This window comes from Larus michahellis, chromosome 12, assembly GCF_964199755.1.
Source record: "Larus michahellis chromosome 12, bLarMic1.1, whole genome shotgun sequence".
NCBI lineage: Eukaryota > Metazoa > Chordata > Aves > Charadriiformes > Laridae > Larus > Larus michahellis.
Window position 1 is genome coordinate 4,915,348 of NC_133907.1, and position 19,943 is coordinate 4,935,290.

Sequence of the window (19,943 nt, forward strand, 5' to 3'; positions counted from 1 at the left end):
CTTAAAACCGTAACAGGGAAACACGTCTTGGAAAGGAGACATGTGAAGCTCTCCCCCGGGGCCAGCCTGGCGCGGGGGAGGGAGAGGCTGGAAGGTCACCGATGGCACCTTGACGCCTCCTCTGAAACCTGGCAGCCTCCAGCCCTGCCCAGCAGCACAAGCATGGCTCTGCGCCCCCAAACAGCACGCACACCCTCTGGCCCATGCACATGCACCCACAGGGAGGGGGGGGAAGACACGCACACCCAGCACCCCCACGGCACTCGGCCTTGGGGGACGTGGGGGGGCACACGGGAGCGCTGGGCACGTTTGGAGGAGCAGGCACACGCCGGGTGCATGCGAGGGGAGGGCAGCACGCACAGCCCCAGGGGGGGCACGCACCACTGAGGGCATGCACGAACCCTGGAACGCAGGTAGGGAGCTGGGGGAGGCACGCAGGCCACGGGGGGTGTCGGGGGGGCACACAGGAGACATGGCGGGCATCCAGCACCCCAGAGGGGGGACAAAGGGGACATGCAGGACGCCGGGTGGGGGAACACACATGCAGGTGACAGGGTGGGTATGCAGGACACCTGGGGGGGACACGCAGGAGACCTGGGGGGCATGCAGGCCCCGGGGAGGGACGGGGATGGACACACAGAATACAAAGGAGGCATGCAGGGCCCGGGGTGGGGAAACACACGCAGGAGACACGGGGGGCATACAGAGGCCCGTAGGGTGGACAAGGGGGGCATGCAGGAGCCGGGGAGGGGGACACACAGGGGAAACACGAGGGGCATCCAGCGATCTGGGGGTGGACATGCAGGACCCCGGGGAGGGGGGGACATAGGGGTCATCCAGGACCCCAGACAACGGGGGGATGCCGGACCCCGGGGAGGACACACACGCAGGAGACATGCGGGGCCTGTAGGGCGCGGGGGGTGACACACGCAGAACTGGGGGGGGGGGGGGGGGGGTGTCACACAGGACCCGGGGGGAGGTCACACACCCGGGACCCCAGCCGCGGTCCCCCCGCGTCCAGAGCGCGCCGCGCCCCCGCCCGCGCGCAGGCGCAGCGCGCGCTCCCCGGCACCTATTTCACAGGCGGCTCGGGCCGCGGCGCCGCCGCCAAATAAGTCCCGGGAGCCGGGCCCGGCCCTGCGCCTGCGCGGGGGGCCGAGAGCCGCGCGCGGCGGAGCCCCGCTACCCCCCCCCCCCCTTCCCCCCCCCCCCCCCCAACCCCGGTCTCCCTTCCCTTCCCTCCCCGCACCCACCGCCCGCCCAGCCGCAGCGCCCGCCGCCGGAGCCGGAGCGGGGCCGCGGGACCCCCGGCCCTGAGGTAAGAGCTGGGCCTGGCCCGCCCCGGCCTAGCCCGCCTGCGGGGCCTCCGCACGCGCCGTCCGGCCGGCGGGTCCCTGCGGAGCGTCAGGACGTTACGGCAGCGGCAGGAGACGGCGGCAGCGCCCGGCCGCCCCCCCCCCCCCCGCCGCCTCCTCCTCCTCCTCCTCCTCCTCCTCCTCCTCCTCCTCCCCCTCCCTCCCTCACGCGCTGCCAGCGTGAGCGCGCCCACGCGCCCCCCCCTTCCCTTCCCCCCCCACGCCGGCCTCGCGCCCGGCGCCGCCGGCGGGAGCGCGCGCGCCGCCGCCGGGGGGGGGGGGGGGGGGGAGAGGGAGGAGGAGGGAACCCCCCGCGCGGCGCCACGCGGAGCACCGAGAGCTGCCCCCCCGCCCCCCCCGCCCCGTGCACCCCCCTCCGTGCCACCCTCCTCCCGCGCATCCCCCCGCTGCACTCCGTTTCGCCCCCCATTCCACCCTGTGCACCCTCTCGCCCACCCCTGCGCCTTCCGTACCCCCCCACCCTGTGCAACGCCCCCCTGCTCTGCCCACCCCCCCGCACCCCTGATGAAGCCCCCCCCCACCCCCACGAGCACACTCTCCTGCAGCCCCCCCCCCGCATGCATCCCCCTCAGCACCCCTCTGTGTGCAACCCCCTCGCTCGCTGCACCCAGTGCACCCCCCACATGCAACCCGGTGCGCCCCCACACCCAGTGCAACCCCCCCCAAGCAGCCCTGTCGTCCCCCCCTCCCCACGCTGCAGCACCCCAGCTCTGTGCCCTCCACCCCAAAAATCCCTCCTTCCTCTCCCAGTGGCGCAATGCTATTTTTTTTTTTTCTTTTTCCCTTTTTTTCCCCTTCCTCACCCCAGATCTTTCCTGCAGCCGCCAAAGTTTGCTCAGTGCCACCCAAGAGACCTGCAGGGGTGCACTGGGCCCTGGGTAGAGCCGGGGGAGCTCCCTGCCAGCCCCCGGCCCCCCAGCTGCACCCCACTGCTGCTGATTTCTTGTGTTTTCAGCCCAGTTTTTCCCTGTCCCACGCTGGTTCCTGCCCGCGGGAAGCCCAACAACACGCGCCTGGGGAGCTCCAGCCTCCCCGTGCTGCCCCTGCAGCTGCCCCTCCATCCAAGCTGGGCGGGATGTCGGGAGCATCCCGAAACCGGGCACTAGGGCAGAGCCCGTCATGGGCAACGCTAAGGCTGCGAGAGGGGTTTTACCCCAAAACGGCAGGCAGGAGTAGGGATAGAGCAGCAAAAAAAAAAAAAAAAAAAAATGCAGCCAAGCATCTGCACTGTGTTTTGCATCTTTGGTCACCAGCGTGCGGCACCCAGCTTTTATCTCGATAAAGGCAGCGGGTGCCGCAGGGAGCTGCCGTCCCGGTGGAGGAGCGATGGGGACGGGGCTGTGGCTGGTGTGCTGCAGCCCTGCCTGGTTCTGCAAGCGCTAAAACGCTGGTTTCTAGCAAACCCTCCTGTTATTCTCACCTTGCCCTCGGTCCGTCCTGCTGCAAAAACTGTTGCGTTGGTGACTTCACGCTGGGCTGTGTCGGAGGGACCCGGCCACCTTCAGCCACATGGCACGGATGAACCCCGTGGATTGTCTCGCATGGGTCAGGCAGGTGTTTCTGCAGGGCGTGAATGGTGTTGCAGAGCCAGGTCAGACACACCGGGTCAGTGCACGGCTCCAGGGGTGGCTAATGGTGGCCGAGCGGCTCCTCCGCCGTGCTCCGAGGACTCCAGAGGAGCCGGAGGTTGACAAGGGCAGCGCTCGCACAACTACACCCTTGCGCCTCTGTGCAGACTGCACCATGCTATAGGTGCTGTAGGAGATGCTTTGTAGTCACCTGCTTCTCAACTCCCGGGCGTTCGTGTGCGGGCGAGTGCCGCTCGGGCGTTAGGGGGGAACGCAGACCTGGCTCCCTCGTGGCACAGGGCTGAAGATCTTAGCAGAAGCCGATTTGCAAACAGCTTTTTGGCTCTAAATAGTATATGTTAGCTTTATCGCGCTGTCCTTGTAACATTAATGATAACAGGGGTGTTTGGAAGATGTTTATCCACGTGTGTATACGCATGGGTTGGTAAAGGATATTTATTTCCCTTTCTGACCTCTCTTCTCCTATTGCTTGAATGGCTTAAAACTACTTTTAATTCTACAGTTACCTAAAATCCCCGGGAAAGCTGGCGGGAGAGGTGGGCGGTGTGTCCCTGGGGGACCGGGGCTTTTCCCCGTGGGTGACGCTGTGCTCTGAGCACGGAGGCTGGAGCAGCCGCGGATGTGGCGCAACCGGCAGCGTGTAAAGATGCCAGACTCCTTGTGCCTTCCGTGAACTGGGGTTGCGGGTTTTTTTTCTTCCAGGTTTCTTCTTGCCTGTGAAATACTGGCTTTGCAGGGGTGGGTGCTGAAGTCGGTTTTAAGTGCTGTCTTAAAACTATTGCTGATTTATTAGAAATGCACGCTTTGAAACAGTTTTCAGATATCACTTTGTTTCTGCAGGCTTGAAGTGCTTTTTTAATTTGATTTTTTTGCGTGTGACTTTGGAGGAACGGGGAGAGTCCCCGTTTCTGCTGTGGAGGAGACGGTGACGACCTCCTCCAGCAGTGTGAAATTCTTCCGAGGTAGTTTGAAACACATTTGGAAACGCACCTTCAAACTAAATATCTTCCTAGAGGTTTGGATGAATGCCAGGGCCGTTTTTTTGCTTCCCATCCCCTAGGACCATTCCACTCTGCCCCTCGCCGCCCGTGCCCCAGTCCCTCCTCACCTCTTGCCTCTCTCCGTGCCCATCATCCTCACCCAGCCTGTGGAGTGTGTGTGTTGCGTTACCAGCCTCCCCTCATCCCTCCTCCTGGGATGGAGCCATTGGGGATTTGCTAATCCCCTTCTTAGGAGCGCAGGTTCCCTGCAGTCCCCTCTCCCCTTGTTCCCACCGCACCGATGGTCTTTCCGTGACCAATTTTAGCAAGGAGACCTTTTGACATGGGGCTTCCCCTCGTTTCTCCGCAGGCAGCCGGTGACCGAGGGCCCTCCTGCCTGGCTGCCCATCGTTGCCCGCCCCCGCCTGGTGATGGCCACTCCGGACGTCAGCGTGCACATGGAGGAGGTGGTGGTGGTGACGACGCCCGACGGCACGGTGGATGGAGGCGGCGTGGAGGAGGTGAAAACGGTGCTGGTCACCACCAACCTGTCCCAGCACGGGTAAGAGATGGAGTTGATGCACACCGAGGTGACGTGCTGGAAACCTCCCACTCATGGTCATAGTCATCTGGGATGGGCATTATTTTGTCACCTACTACTTACTTCTGCACCACTTCTCACAGTGGGGACCTCAGCGATGCCCGGGCAGTCTCCAGTTCCTCGTTAGGTCCTCGCTGACACCCCTGGGACCATACCCAGGGCCGTGGGCTCGGCAGCTCCGAGCTTACAGGGCAGAGCAGGCTCCACTTTTCCTGTTGAAGCTGAGTTACCGCTGGTGGTTTTAAGCTGGTGTTACCCAGAATAAAAAGCAATGCAACAGTTTGTTTTGGATGGATGGGGGGAAGTGTCTTTTAAAAAAACCAAAACCAACAAAAACCCTAAAACCAAACCAAAACATCTTTTCTGAGTGGATGTGGATGTTGGAGTGGACGCAAATCCGGTTGGAACAGGACACCAGTAGCTAAATCAATGTTTTTCTGCTATTTATTTAATGATGGCTTTGCTAAGCTGCGGGCCTGCCTGAGATGAGGGGCAGGGCTCCCCTTCTCAAGGCGGGTTTGGGGCCATGTTTCTTTTCAGGAACCTCCGCTGCCAGCAATAGCGGTGAGAGAGGTGGCCTTGGATGGAGAGGCAAAAAAACAGAGTGAATGCGTCTGATTTTTTTAAAGTCCTGCTGCTTTGCCCAATTTCTGCCTTTCTTGTTGGCATTTCAGATTCGGGGCTGTTGCTCGTTCAGGTCTGGCCTGTTCAGGTGCACGTTGGTCAAGTCTTTGTTTCCATGGCCAAGGGGCTTGGCTGGTACCTTGGAGGCCCATGTGGCGATGGACTCTCTGCTTTATTTCTCTACAGTCTTTCCTGGGATGGTGCCCAGAGACACTCTAGTGCTTTGCTCTTTCGGTGGACAGAAAATCCAAGTTTACGCCTGAAGCTGGATCCAGGCAGGTTTGTCTGATCCAGAAGTCCCTGCACTTGAAAAGCGAGCGGCTGTTTATTGCTGTCCACAAAAAAGAGACATTCGTCTCCTTTTCTCAATATTCCCTGCTGTTCCTATGTCGGTTCCCTTTGGCTCGGGGCAGGGCAGCAGGGCACAGCGTGGGCACCATTCCCCCTGTTGTGCTGTAACTCGTATAAAGCTCATTAACAGATGAAATTCCGGTAGGGAGCAGGCAGGGGCAGGCAGGGGCGAGAGCTGTCAGCGCTGGGGCAGGCAGTGGAGACACCACGGGCAGGAGCTGCCCCACTCCTCCTCTGCACCCCGGGTCTGCAAGTGCTCCCGAGAGCCTTTTCCATTCCCAAAAGAGAGGGTGATGGTGGGGACGAAAGGCTCCGCTCCTCTTAATTCTTGCCTTCTGGCCCGCACTGACTTCCTTAGATCCCTTGGTAGGGAAGCAGCCAGATGTGAAACTTGGGATGTGGCTTCTCTTGGATGCAGAACAGTTTCTGGTTTTAATGTGGCTCTGAGCATTTGTAGACCCACGTGCAGCAACGCAGCGCCATGCAGGAACACGGATCGTGGCAGAGGCTGGCTCAATCGGTTTGGTCTTCTTTCGTTCTTATTTTCCCCTCCTATTTTTCTTTGGAAACCTTTTCTCATCCTCCCGGTGTCCCCTGGATGGTCAGGAGGAGGGCAGCTCTGCCCAGCAGAAAGAGGATGATTTTTATTTAGTCGCAGCTATGAGCAGAGCATATCTTAGCAGGCATTAAGAGATTCCCTGAGGGTTTTCCATGCAAGCTCCTCGCTCCCACGTGCTCAGGGACAGCAGTGGGTCAATGGGAAGGACGTGAATCTTGGGCTTGTGGACTGGGACTCCCCTTGCCAAGCAGGGCAGTGGGGCTGGTGGTGGGTGGCAGCACGAGCCACCCACGGTCTCTCCGTCGCCTTGGATGGTTGCCTCTGCTGGGCTCCGCTCCTCCCGGGGAGACGCCGGAGCGGTGCTGGCTCCCTCTCCCTCTGTTTTCCCTTTGCAGCCCCAGCTGGCGTAAGGAAAGCGGCTGCAAGCACGGGCTGGGATTCCTCGGCTTTGGCTCAGTCACTGCTGCGCAGGAAGCCGGCTTTGAACTTGTCTTATGTGACACTTAAAAATCGTGAGGCTGGGGTCACGGCCAGACTCGGCTTGGGGGTTGGCGCCTTTTTCTAGTGCTCCTTTGGTTATGGTTTTGCTATTTCAAAAAAAAAAAAAAAAAAATGACCAGTGGTTAAGAGTTCATTAGTTCCCGTGTTTTTAAGATTGACTGGAAAAGGCAGAGGGCAATGCGAAAATAGTAATAACCAGCAAGAAACTTTCCTTTTTCTTCTGCATTTGGAAGGGATCTGTACTTGATGCTCTGAGGTGCTTGTATTTCTGATCAGCATCCCCACCGCAGGTTTCTGGTGAAGACTTTTTTTCTCTCTGAAGTTTCCAGGCAAGGCAGGAGCGGAGGAGTAAGGAGCCGCAAGCCCGCTGCTTTATCAGCAGGCACTTTCTTCTCTCCCTCCCGTATGGTTTATGGATCCTCCCAGGGAGAAGATGAGAGTCATCCTTCCCCTGGCTTCGTCATGGCAACCGGCGAAGGCAGGACCGGCTTGGTGGGATGCACCGCTGGGGCTTGGAAGGTGTTTGAGTTTTCTCCTGCATCTGCCTCAGTCTGTTCCTCTGGAATGGGATGGGGGAAGCAGCGTGGAGAAACTCACCTTTTCTTGTGGTTTTCTTCCCCCCACTCCCAGTTACATGTCCATGGCAGACACAGACTTGTTGCTTGAGTTTTTCATACAAGCTGTTCAAGTTGGTTTGTTTGTTTTTCTCTGGAGGATGGAGTTTAAGGTGTGGGCTGGCTTATTTCTCCCAATCCAGTAGTGCCTTTCAGTCATTTTTTGGAGCAGTGCGAATGTGATGGAGTCCTGGGGGAAGCTCTGTTTCAGGTGCTCACTTTCTGCTGGGGTGTTTCTTTTTGACAAGTCAGTGGAGAGTTTTGGGCTGGTGGCGGGCGGAGGCAGATCAGAGTCAGGGCTGTGGAGTGCTGGGCTTTGCACGTCGGGACGTGGCTGCTGTCTTGCATCCCTGTTGTCCTGCTGAAGTAGTATTGCTGGCTTTTCTCCAAATGCATCTGGAGAAATGCAGGAACCAAGGAGCACGCTGATGAAGAAAAAACAGGTTACAATTCTTCCATTTTTCTCATGTTGAACTGCCATTTCTGTAATAGTTACCTGTATGCAAATGCGTTAGCTCCGAGTTTACCTTTTCGAGTCCTTTTGCGTTGTCCATCACCTTTCCCTCCCAGGGGTCTGGGCTGTTGGTCGCTGTGAGCTGCAGCGGCAGTGTGGCATCCTGTGGTGCCTTTCTTCCACAACTGGGGCTGCCTTCAGCTCTCGCTTCTCGGAAGCCGCATCTCCCGAGTTACTCACCCGGTGAGGCTGAGATGCCGCCCACGCAGGTTCCCTTATCTCGGGGTTGCTCCCCACCAGGTACCTGCCCTGCGGCTGGCAAGGGGAGGGATGCTTTGAAGCTGCAGTTCCACCCTGGAGCAATCTGTTAAGAGGCCAGCATGGAAAAACCAGTTGCTCTTGAATTTGCTTGTCCTTGTGGCACTGCGGGTGGGAAATGCGGTTGCCAGTGAGTCACTAGGACCATTCTTATAATTCACCCGTGGTACCAAACTGGGGTAGATTTCAAGTTTATTTTCTCCTTGCAGTCTTCCTTAGGAAATTTATATGTTGAAGTATGTGAAAAGTCAACTGGTTTTCCCCCCCGCTGGACACGCTTGCTTGTAATTTGACATCTTCAATATCAAAACCAAATGCACATCTTAAAGCCCATTAGGAATGGTCCGTGCTGAGACCTGGCTGGGATGCACAGGCTGGATCCATAAGGGTACCAGCACGGGCTTCCTCCCTTGCTGGGAGCCGAGGCGGCGAGGAGTGTGTCCCCTAAATGCCTTTCCCATCTGAGTGTGCACTGAAGCTCGTTAGAGGGGCCTGGGGCTCTGTACGCTGCAGTGAGAGCTGGAGTGGGTGAACAGTGGGGGTGCGGATGCTGTGCAGGACCAGTTGTGTGTCTCCATCGGCAAAGCACCAAGAGAAGCCCGAAATCTCTGGGTTTGGAGGATGAAAGCAGTCGGATATCCAGCTATTAGTTAATATTATGGGTATATTGAGTTGTAAAAGGCTTAGAGATTTCATTGTGAGAGTCTATAGCTCACGTTACATTATCTCTGGTGATGGATCTGCTGTTAGGGTTTGTCAAACTCCTTTATAGCATGTTTGTGGCTCTTTGAGGTCCTGTTCCTGGGAGCATCCCGCGTACCGGGGGATTCAGCTAGTCCATTGCCCAGACAGCAGCAGCATGTTTCACACATGTTTTTCCTGGGGAAATCTTCTCAGGCAAAGCTGCCAGAAGCTGGCAGTGACTTCTGAGCGAGGGGCTGTGCTGACAGCATCCCTCCTCGCCAGCTCCCCAGCATGGGCTGTGCCGGAGGCAGCTCCATGGGGATGGGATTAAAAGGGAGGCGAGGCAGAGCTGGCTGGGCTGCTGGCAGCGGGCTGGCATGCCTGCCTGCTGGAGGGGGCTCTTCATCTCCATACGGAAAAACAGAGCTGAGCCTCTCAAAAACAGAGCTGACTTTTTGCTCTTGTGGGAAAATGTAGTCCGAGTGACTTTGGAAGCAATATCTCCGTGGGGCATTGGGTGTGGGGGTGGCACATCCACGTGGCTTAACTCTGCCTCTCTGACTCTCTTACCAGTGGTGACATAAACGAAGATACGCTGGAGACCGAAAATGCAGCTGCTGCAGCTGCTGCTGCCTTTACAGCCTCCACGCATCTGAAGGAAGCGGTCCTAGGTAGGTTCAGCCCGTGCAGTAGCCCCTCAGTTGAGCTGCGCCAGCTCCACCACCCCAATGTGGCACAACCCTGCACTGGTGCTGGCCGAGAAGGTCCAGCCATTGCTGTGCAGAGCTGCTGACTGTCCCCAACATCCGGGGATGCTCTCCTGGGGGCCCCAGGGATGCTCTCCTCAGCATCCAGGGGAGCCCAGCAGCTGCGGGGTGACTGGAAGGGAGCTCTTGGCTGCTGGCTGGGCTGCTGCTGCCCTCTCCTGGTGCAGGATGAGACCCTGTGTCTGGCCGTCGCCAGCTCCTGCCCTTCCAGCTTGCAATGGGGGACGTCAGTTTTGCAGCAAATTCACCAGCTTTGGTTACAAGTAAAAGTGAATTTTGCAAGCAAAGACTGTAACCAGCTGGGCTGGAGTTGCCTTAAAAACATTTGTGCTCTAAAACCAAAGGTGAATGTGTAATTACCTGAACAACATCATTCCTTTAATTTTTATCATGAATGGAATTTTTTCAGCCCTGGCCATTGACTTCTCAGATTTCGTGCACTCAGCTGCAGCCAGATCAGTATAAATCTGCCTGTGCTGTTTTGCCTGAGAAATTTGGGTGGTTGGACGCTTTAGTAGCGAAGTGCAACTGAGTGGTAGCCAGAAACCTCAACGCACCACACTGTGCGTTGTATACATTTATGTTTTTAATCCTGAGCTTCAAAAGTGCTTTATCACTGGATGTGTGACTTGGGGTGGTGAACTGGGGGCCGCAACTCACGTTTCTTCTGGATCTTTCCCTTCCTCTGTTCCTTGTGAGAAGTGAAGATGGCTGAAGATGAGGACAGTTTGGAGGCAGAGATTGTCTACCCCATCACCTGTGGGGACAGCAAAGCCAATCTCATCTGGAGAAAGTTTGTGTGCCCCGGGATCAACGTGAAGTGTGTGCAGGTGAGAATAAAGGGCTGCGACGCTGGATTTGTGCCTTCCCATGCCCACATGCAGGCACACCTGACTTATCCTGGTTTTGATGGACTTTGATAAGCTGCTTTGCATCAAAACCACATTGTGGTGGGAGAGGAGGAAATTTCTTGGTACCGTGGTACCCGATACTGGTCTTCTCTGCCAAGTTGAGCAGTCCTGGCTGGAGAGATGCTGCCTCAATTTAGCTGCTTTATTGGAGAGTTGGAGAAATCTGGGCACTTCCAGTGTCTGCTCAGTTGGGAAGTTGAGAATTTGTTGAGAAGCTTATTGGTAGGGGACCTACTGAAGAGCTTCTGCTGTGTCCTGGATAACTCATGCTTAAAATTTGCATGAATTCAGGAACATATGATGAGTGATGTTGTCGTAAGCCATCACTGGCATTGTACACAGACTAAACAATATCCCACGGAGGGAGTGCCGCCTCTGGGCTCTGTTGCAAGAGGGATTTCTAAAGGATGGTCCTTGCCCTTCGTAGGAGAGAGGGTCTTTTCCATCCCAGAGGCAGAGGACAGGTACTGCCACAGATAATGCTGCTGCTGCCTAAAATTAGTCCTCTCTTTGCACCAAAGCCCGTGTACTTGTACAGAAGAACCAGTTTCTCATGAGTAATGGTGAGTGAGCTCTGTGTTAGTCAACATAGGAGGCTTGGTCTTGGGAAATCCTTTCTGAGGGGGGCTGTAAAGCGCTAGCTTTTTAGAGGGCTGCCTTGTTCTGCAGGTTGCTTTTAGCTCAGCACATGGGTTCAGACACAGCTGGGTACGGAGGACAATGAAAGAAGGGAGAAGAGCTGGCAGCTGACACAGTGTATGCCAACTCCCTAAAGCTGGTTTTCGGTAGAAATGGGTGTGTGCCATGAGAGAGGCCAGAGGTTTCACTGGTATCAGTGGTTGGTCTCGGTAGCAGGAGGTCAAAGACTGAATGGGCTTCTCCTTCCCTCAGTTGGGCAGGGCATAGTGTGCCCCTGGATCCAAACGTCACCGTGGGCAGCCCAGATCTTGTTAGTGGGAGTGTCACCAGCTCACTGCGGTTAATGATACTTTGAACAAGCTACGGGTGTTTTTCACAGCCTGGGCTGGGCATTTAGCAAACTCCTCTGTGCTGTACACACCCCACACCCTTGGCTTTGAGCAGCTGTTAACCGACCGTGAAAGCAATATTTGGCTTTAAATTGTCTTAACCCGGTCAATGTTCTCTAAGGTGAAGTGTGTGTCAGCCATCTGTTTTGGTGCTATTATTTAAACAGCACGTTGAGGCTGTGGTGCAGCTCCACTGCTGGGCACTGGGAAATGCCATCCAGGCAGCCTGGCTCCGCTGCTGAATCATGCTCGCGGGACACGCTTGCGTTGTTTTATGGCTTGTCACGCTGATGTCACACTTCTGCCTCTTGCAGTTTGACGATCACCTAATTAGTCCCAAGGAGTTTGTCCACTTGGCAGGCAAGTCGACCCTGAAGGATTGGAAGCGGGCGATCCGGATGAACGGGATCATGCTCCGGTTAGTCTCTTCGTTTGTATCTGCAGAACAACAATGGAGACTTCTTCTTTCTGGGGGATAACAGTGGGGTAGAACAGAGCCTTTGGCACAGTTGTTCCGCTGGGAGAGCGAATGCACCGCTGGACGTTTGTCTTAACAGCCTGGCCCCAAATCTGTTCTGTGCAGCTTTGCTTTGTCCTTGTGCCTAGGGAATAATCCGGGGCAAGAAATGTTTCCCTGGTCTTTTTAGGACTTGAACTGCCCTGAGTTCTCAGCTGGCATAAGGTCATTGAAAATCTTAATGGCTGCTGGTGGTCGGGCCATGCTGTCTATGGGTTTTCAGTGCGACCTACCAACTGGAAGTCAGTCTGGTCATCAACTAACGCTCCCATTGCAGCACGTCTGCTTTACATCACTTTTTTTTTTTTTTTTTTTTTTTTCCCCAAGGACTTACTTAAAGCTTATTTATGCAAGCATTTCTCTTCTCTAGTCTTAACTACAACAATTTAATTCTTCTCTGGTCTTCTTTATCACCAGCCCGAGACTGTGATTTAATTAAAATCTGTCTCTGCCTGTAGGCAGGATAACAAAGCATCACCTCTTTGCCCAGGAGCTGTCAGTGGTTTTGTGCTCTTTTCACAGGGTGACATTGCCTTTGCCTGTATTATTCTGCTTCAGTGCAGGCGTCTCCCATATTCCTTCTAAGCAGCTTTTGGTCTTGTAGATTTTGCATAATAGGCTTATGCTTTGGCAAGGCAGGTCTTTCAAGGAAAAAAAAACAAAAACAAAACAAACAAACAAAAAAAACCAAACAAAACTTCATGAGGAATGTGTGAAGGCAAGCCCAGTGGCCCATGGGAGCTCAGGTTGTTGTTGGCCAGCAAAGCCTGGAGACACTTTGGAGCCAATGTGTTTAGACTGGGAAGATCACATATGCCAATGTTGCAACCCCCTTTGCTTAAGCTGAAAGGCCTTATTTTAGTTTATAAATAGGGTTATGCCACATTTCTTTTTGAGGTGTAGAGTCAAAAAGGGAAGGAAGAGACTTACTGCTGTCTCACCCTGGGCTGAGGCTTCAGCTGACCCTTCTGCTGGAAGCTGCAGGGGAGAGGTGCTGGTGGGACCAGACTGGGACCTTCTTTTCTCCTTATTCCTCAACAAACCAGGAGTTCATCAGTCCCAGCACGGGTTCCTAGTTAAAATTACAGACCCCCATGCAGAAGAGCCTGCTCAGAGAGGTGGGCCCATCTCCAAAATCAGCTTGTCTGGAGGCCAAGTGTTGCCTTACTGTTAGGAGGTGGGAGAGCAGAAGGACAGGGTGGTTCTGCCATTGCTGTGGGGAGCCCCAGGGACACATGGGCACTCTGGGGGTTGGTGTGTGTTGCTCGTACAAAGGTGAGGGGTGTCCTCAGAGCAGATCAGGAGATCCCGGGGAGGAGGACCCTGTACAGTGTCACAGGGCAGGGATAAAACCGCTGCATGGGAGCATAGCCTGGGGTGACAGGGAAAAGCTCTCCCCGCTTCACTGCCGTTATGGGAATGGCAGTGGTTGGGCTCTAAACAGTACGTTTTCCCTGAAGGCTTCTAGCCAGCAGAAGATCTGCTGAGAGCAGTGTGGTTTGTCCTGAAGCTTCTCAAAGTGTGTTTAGTTTTACAGGGATATATCCTTAGGAAAAGCTCATGTGTCTCTTGAGCCTCTCAGCCCAAGTTGAGTGCTCCGGCGGCAAAGAAAAGGACTTTTTCTTGGACTAAGGAAATTCATACTCTCTGGGTTGGACTTGAAGAGGAACCTTTTCAGAGGGCTGAAGTCCCGTTTCCCCTTCTCCATCCCACAGGAGGATGCAGGTTGTGGCAGGGAAGTGGTCAGAAACTGGATCTGCGCCAGTCCTTTGCCACAGCTGCAGCACGATGGGCCTTTTCCTTCCCATCCCAGCTTCCTGAAAGGCTTTACCATCTCTGGAATGTTGCGTGGTGGTTGGACTTGTGCGTGTCGCCAGTACAGAGCAGGCTGTGGATGCTGTTTTAATTAACTGTTAGTTAATGCTACCTCTAAGGTCAGGACACGGGGGGGACTTGTCAAGGGAAACTCAGGCTGCGGCCTGTGCCTGCTCTCCTGGCTTTTGCTTTTCATCTGGGACTTTGAGAAGTCTGAGGGTGAAGGCTGCCAGGAGCCGCGTCTCGGAGCTCTCTGCTCCTGCTGACGTGCCTGTCCCTGTGCTTGCTCCCTGACTTGCAGGAAAATCATGGACTCGGGAGAGCTGGATTTCTACCAGCACACGAAGGTCTGTTCCAACACCTGCCGGAGCACCAAAATCGACCTGACTGGAGCCAGGGTGTCCTTGACGAGCCAGACATCGACGGAGTACATCCCTCTAACTCCCGCTTCTGCAGATGGTACGTCCAGCCATTCCTCGCACCCTAAACAGGGGCTTTGAAGCATTAAAGCACAACAAACGCCGTGTAACCAATGTCCCTTGTGATTGCCTCTCCTTTTGGCTTTGCGGGTTGTTTTACCCTCTGCTTTCTCTCCCTGCTCTGTTGCAGGATTCCCCGTAGCAGAGCTAGGCAGGGTCATTGTTAGAGCATCTTGGCAGAGATGCAATAACTCACCTAGTTCTCTGCAAGACTGCGTGACCCCAAGAGCTGCCCTTCTGGCCTCCTGCCTTAGCCCAAACTGTGTAGCTGAAGCAGAAGACTGCAATTAATCTGTAAGGGAACTGTAGTCGTTGCTCGATGAAGTCCTCTCTACTTGCTGCCGGTCGGGCACTGTGTCCGCAGGGATCAGCTCGGCTTCTGCTGTGCAGGGTGCCAGGGTAGGAATCCCTCCTCCTCCCAGCTCTAACCTGACTGCTTCCAGAATAATTTAGGGGTTTTCATTTAAGGCTCCCTGGCTGAATTATTATCGGGTTTGCTGATGAAAGATTAAAGAGAACTAGAGGATACAACGGATTTATTTTTTTTTATCTGCATTTGTGTAGGTAGTTTGTAAAACTGGATTTAAATGATGTTGTGGCTACGTAGCTGTAGCCCTACACTTAATTTGACCTATAATTACTGGCAACTATTTTATTGGAAAGCTTTCTAATTTCTAAGTACATCTATATTTTTTAACTCCTTTTGTTTCTGAGAGTTAAGAACAGCCCGCAAAGAGCCCCATGTCCCGAGCTCCTGATGGTGTCTGTGGGAGCAGAGCAAGGGCAGAGCGAGCCCTTGGCCGGTTCCGCAGAGCGCCTCGGGCACCACATCCCAGTGCTGCGGTGGGGATGACAATGCACGACGCAGCCTGTCCTGAGCCCTCCCGTTAGACGTGGACATCAGCTCGCTAACGGGGAGACGCTTCCCACGCTGCTGGGCTGCACTGGAATAACCAGCGCCCTGAAGGCTGCAGAGTAATTGGATTTAATGGCAGCGGCTAAGCATTACAAACGCTCCGTGCAGCACCGTGGGTCTCTGGCCAGATTCCCATTCATCCCGCTCCTGCGCATGGCTAGAGTGATGCCGGTTCCCTGGCTCTATGGTAACAAACCGCTGAGATTCGGCAGAGGTGGAGGGAGGGAGGGGAGCCCCCCTTCATCCCTGCGCAGCGGGGGGATGCTCTCCCCTTCGAGGCTTTAGAAACCCTCCAGGCATCCCAGTCCTGCAAAGTGTAAGCTGGGCAAAAAAGGACTGCCCAAAAAAATCAGAGTCTAAATGTGTTTGACTTTTGCCCTCAGCAGTACTAGTGTGTGTGCAGGGAGGGCCAGGAGGGAAACGCTGCTCTTGGGCATGTGTTCTTGTGCAAGGGTTGCAGAAGCGATCCCTGGGGTATTGCCCTCCAGTGTGGAAAAATAAGTACTGCTGGCACAGCAACCGCATGCGGCTTCACCATCCGCTTGGGTGTCTCCCTCCCTTCAGCTTTGAGAGCTGCGTTCCAATAAAAGGGGTCCTATGCAATAAAAAGGAGAAGTTGCAGAAATGCAGTGAAGGAGTGCTTCCCGCAGAAACAGCCTGTGAAAAATACAGATAAAAATCAGGACTTTTTTTTTTTTTCTTTTCATTTTTGCTATTGGTTGCAGTGAATGGATCTCCGGCTACAATTACCATAGAAACATGTGAGGAGGCCAGCGATTGGAGCACCAGCATTGGAGGTATGGCTTGGGATCCTGGGGTCCCGCTGGGCTCAGCGCATCCAGGACAGAGGATGGAGATGTAGGGAAAGGGGGAAGCAGCAGGGATGAGGAGCTCCCTTCTTGCCGGAGCAGCCCTGCTTGAGCCTCCACCGGGATTATTCGTTTGCCGCTTACCAGCGCATGCGCTGCGTTCTGTCCTGCCTGTGTGCGGTCTGACCACAGTGTTGTCTTGGGATGAAACTGTTCTAAGCACTAAGATGCCACAAGCGTAGGCCAAATGCTTGGTGAGGCTCTAGGAGGAAAATAAAATAAATCAGAGGGGTCATAAAATCATTCTTGCTCCTGTGGTTGCTCTGAGCAATGGGCTTTTCTATAGCATTGGTGTCCTGTTTGTGTGTGACAGAGGATGGGGAAAGCATGTCCTTTTCCAGCTGCCCCTCCTTCGGGTGCACCCTCTTGTCCCAGCACCCTGTGCCTGCAGCCCAGCAGGACTTCACCCTCGTAGGGGCCAGAAGGGGACCTCAGAGCAGATCACTACTAATACCCCCCTCCAAGGATTTTGAGGTTCTCCTTTGTGTTCTCTTTCTCCAGATGACACCTTTGCTTTCTGGCGAGGCCTGAAGGACACGGGTCTCCTGGAAGAAGTGATCCACGAGTTCCACCAGGAGCTGGTGGAGACCATGAAGGGCTTGCAGCAGCGAGCGCAGGATCCCCCGCTGCAGCTCGGTGGTGAGGACCTGGGCACAGGCGCTCAGAGGCATCTCAGGACTGAGAGGAGCTTGTGGATTTTTTTTTTTTTTTTTTTTTTTTTTTTCTCCTTAGGGATATCTGGATGGCACAATAGGGATATAGTTCATCCTAAGTAAATCTCGTTTCTGGCTGCTCTCCGGGCAGGCTTTCAGCTGTGCTTGGGGATGCTTCTGGTGGCCTTAATTCTCTAATTCTGTTTGCCTGGGGCTTCCTATTTGCTGGCTCTGAGTCTAGACAAACACTTGGCTCAGGAAGTGAGGTGGAATTTAAGCCATCAAGTAATGATCTAGCAAGCAGCTACTGTGCCAGCAGATATCTTATCACCCCTGCTAAGCAGGAGGGGACTGTTGGTACGCTAGTGACCTCTTGCACTTTCTCATGGCTTCTTCTGTCTTATCCTCTTCCCCAGCCTCTTGCGTTACCCTCCTGCAGATTTTGGCTGTCTCAGCTGAGTGTGTTTGCTGTCGTGATGCTTTTTACCAAGCTATAAATACTCCGCGTAGGGTTTTTTTTTTTTTGCTTCCTCAAAGATCTGTGTCTTTATTTTTAAGATGCTGTTTTACTCAACAACGTAGTCCAGAACTTCGGTATGCTGGATCTGGTCAAGAAGGTCCTGGCCAGCCACAAGTGTCAGATGGATCGCTCGAGGGAGCAGTACACGCGGGATTTGGCAGGTATGCCCCCAGGACGTGCTGGTGTTCCGGCACTTCTCATCGCTGCCAGCATGTTTTCTTCCTGTGTAAGAAAGTGGGATTTGGGTTAAAGCTGGCACCCGTTAAACCAGCCGCGGTGGGACTGGCTGCTGCTGCTCCAGGCATTGCCATGCTCCCTGGGAAGCTCATCCCAGGTCTGGGCTGAGCTGACCCTCTTCTCTCTCCAGCTCTGGAGCAGCAGTGTGACGAGCACCGCAAGCGAGCGAAGGAGCTGAAGCACAAATCACAGCACCTCAACAACGTCCTGATGACCCTCACGCCCGTCTCCGTCCCTGCGCCTTTAAAACGTCCCAGGCTGACCAGGGCCACCTCCGGACCAGCTGCCATCACCTCCCAAGTCCTGTCCCAGCCGGCGCAACTCGCGGTCACCCCCGGCGTGCCCGTCTCCCAGCTTACCAACCTCCCTCTCGGCAAAGTTGTCTCAGCCCTCCCGCCCTCGGTGCTGGGGAAAAGCCCGTCCCAGCCTCCTGCCGCCAGCTCCCCGGCCTCCCCGCTGCTGGGAGGGTACACGGTACTGGCCTCCGCCGGCTCCACCTTCCCTGGTACGGTGGAGATCCACCCGGACGCTTCCAACCTGACGGTGCTGAGCACGGCTGCGGTCCAGGATGGCAGCACGGTCGTGAAGGTAGTGAGCCCCTTCCAGCTGCTGACGCTGCCGGGACTTGGCACGACCATCCAGAACGTGACACAAATGGCTCCCGGTGGGAGTACGGTCGTGACTGTCCCCTCTGGTGCCACCGGGGATGAGCACGCCACCGCCGCCATTGAGGTGACCGCAGTGGCCGACGAAGCAGAGCAGAAGTGAAAGGGGGACTTGCCTGGAGGGACGCTGGCCGTGCCGCTCTGGGTGGAACTGCCTTTTCTCTGGCTGCGCTGCGGGACGAGGAGCGGTGTAATGAGGGGCACGGGTTAACGAGACTCAGAGCAGCTCACGTCGGTAATGAGGAGGTTCAGGTCAGAGGGAAGGTGGGGGAGGAAAGATACCTGGAGAAGGGAAAGGCAAAAATGCTCTGCCCTGATTGGAGGAGAAAAACCCAAAATCTTACTTTTTTTATAAAGCTTTCCTCCCTCGTTCTCTTGGAATAATTATTCCGTTCTAGATCGTCAGCCCTGCCTCGTCTGCAGGCGTAGCTGGAGGAGCATCAGTTAGAGCAGGAGCAGGGCACAGGGCAGGGAGAAGGTGGTAGCGAAAAGAAAAGTGGGCGAAGCACTGAGTGGGCACCGATCCGGCTGCCGAGGGGTCTGGTGTGATCCGATGGGAGGTGTCAGGCTGCTCCCCGTCCCCAGGGGGCTCCGGGGAGGGAGCGGGGACGGTGAGAGCGGGTTGTCCATGAAATGCGTGTGGTCATTGAAAGCAGGGAGAGGGTCTGCGTGGCAGCGCGGGTGCAAGCCCCGGGAGGTTGCCTTCTGCGTGTGATGCTGGCTTTTGGTGGTGGAAACAAGCGGGAGCTGTCGTGGCAGTGGTCATGGTGGGTTGCCCAGGTCTGCTGGGGGAAGGAGCAGGGAGAGAGAAACCCCAGAGGGGCCGAGAAGAGCTGTAACTTCTGAGGATTTAGGGTCTCTTTATAGTTTTCTCCAAAAAAAAAAAAAAAAAAAAAAAAAAAGAAAAAAAAAAAGTCCATTCTTTGGAACTTTAAGCAAAGCCCTTTTGTTGTGAAGATTGTGCTGTAAGGCAGAGACGTGCTGTTGAACGTGCAGAGAGATGAGCTGAATGGCAGCGCTCCGAGGAGCTTGCGCTTCATTAACGAGGTGTGACCCTGGTGCAGCATCTCGCCGGGCGCCTCATCCCACGGGAGCCGGGCGCTGCCGTTCCCTCCCCGCCGGGTTCGAGCAGCTGTTCTCTAACGAGGTGGTGACCCCCCCCACGTTCTCCTTCCACCGTTGGACTCGCTGCGAGTCTCCTCTGGTCCCGTTGTAGGCCGGACACGCGCCGTGCGGCTGCAGCGATTTCACACTGTCTCTGGCTGGAAGGAGGCGGGTGCTTGAAGTGTTGGGGTTTCTACAAACTTGATCTGGCAGCAGCAGCGACGACAGGTCACTTTAATGAGCTAATAAATATTTTTTTTTTTTTGAAAGAGCGCTGCTGGTTTATTGTATTTCTGCGTCTGGTTGCGACAGCCGGGGTTGCAAAGCGGGGTGAGGTTGGTGCAGGAAAACTTTTTCACTTTTATTTAAACATAAATGCACACATCTGTGTACTCTATACATGTTGTCTGCACATGTGTAAAGATGTTCCGAACCCTTGAGGGTGGTGGGCACGTTGTGATGCTCTGGCTGTGTCCTGGGTGTTTCAGGAGTGGCTGGGTTGGGATGCGCCCCTGCATTTGGGGGGTTTATTAACCACAGGGAAGACAAGGGGGTGCTTTGTTTGTCTGAATCTGCTGTCTCTGGGGATGCTGGTCTGGTAAAACACTGGGAGAAGTGAAAGTTGAGGGGAAAAACCCTTTAGATTTGTTAAAGGCAGACAAGAAGCAAGTTTTGCATTAGGAGAGGGCGATTGTCCTGTTGGAAGGAGGAAAAGAAACCTCTCGGCGCTGGTGCGGACCCTGCCAGACCTGTGAGTTTGGGCAATTTCAGTGCTACCTCTGTGAGCGGGAGCGGCTTTATCCCAAACGTG

At 55.1% G+C, this 19,943-nt stretch overlaps 1 protein-coding gene across 7 annotated transcripts; it reads left to right on the forward strand.

Moving 5' to 3' along the window:
* The first annotated feature begins 153 nt into the window (after positions 1-153).
* Positions 154-19,404, forward strand: GMEB2 (glucocorticoid modulatory element binding protein 2). 7 transcript variants are annotated; one of them, XM_074605198.1, is made up of 10 exons: positions 154-413; positions 4,316-4,507; positions 9,225-9,322; positions 10,121-10,248; positions 11,672-11,775; positions 13,991-14,148; positions 15,810-15,881; positions 16,455-16,592; positions 17,165-17,287; positions 17,494-19,404. In XM_074605198.1, exons 2-10 carry the CDS (start codon positions 4,377-4,379, stop codon positions 18,129-18,131), a joined length of 1,590 nt encoding a protein of 529 aa, XP_074461299.1. In that variant the 5' UTR covers positions 154-413; positions 4,316-4,376; the 3' UTR covers positions 18,132-19,404. The 7 variants fall into 7 exon arrangements, with proteins under 7 accessions (XP_074461299.1, XP_074461297.1, XP_074461298.1 ...); XM_074605196.1 differs by having other exon boundaries at positions 271-413; positions 10,118-10,248; XM_074605197.1 differs by lacking the exon at positions 154-413 and adding an exon at positions 1,148-1,318.
* The last annotated feature ends 539 nt before the right edge of the window (positions 19,405-19,943 follow it).

What these genes read in the sequence shown, in the direction of transcription:
- GMEB2 (XM_074605193.1), top strand. Translation starts at nt 2,886, where the DNA reads ATGGCACGGATGAACCCCGTGGATTGTCTCGCATGGGTCAGGCAG. An exon ending in ACCAACCTGTCCCAGCACGG is followed by an intron (nt 4,508 to 9,224) that starts GTAAGAGATGGA and finishes CTCTCTTACCAG; the next exon opens with TGGTGACATAAACGAAGATA. An exon ending in TTGGAGCACCAGCATTGGAG is followed by an intron (nt 15,882 to 16,454) that starts GTATGGCTTGGG and finishes CTCTTTCTCCAG; the next exon opens with ATGACACCTTTGCTTTCTGG.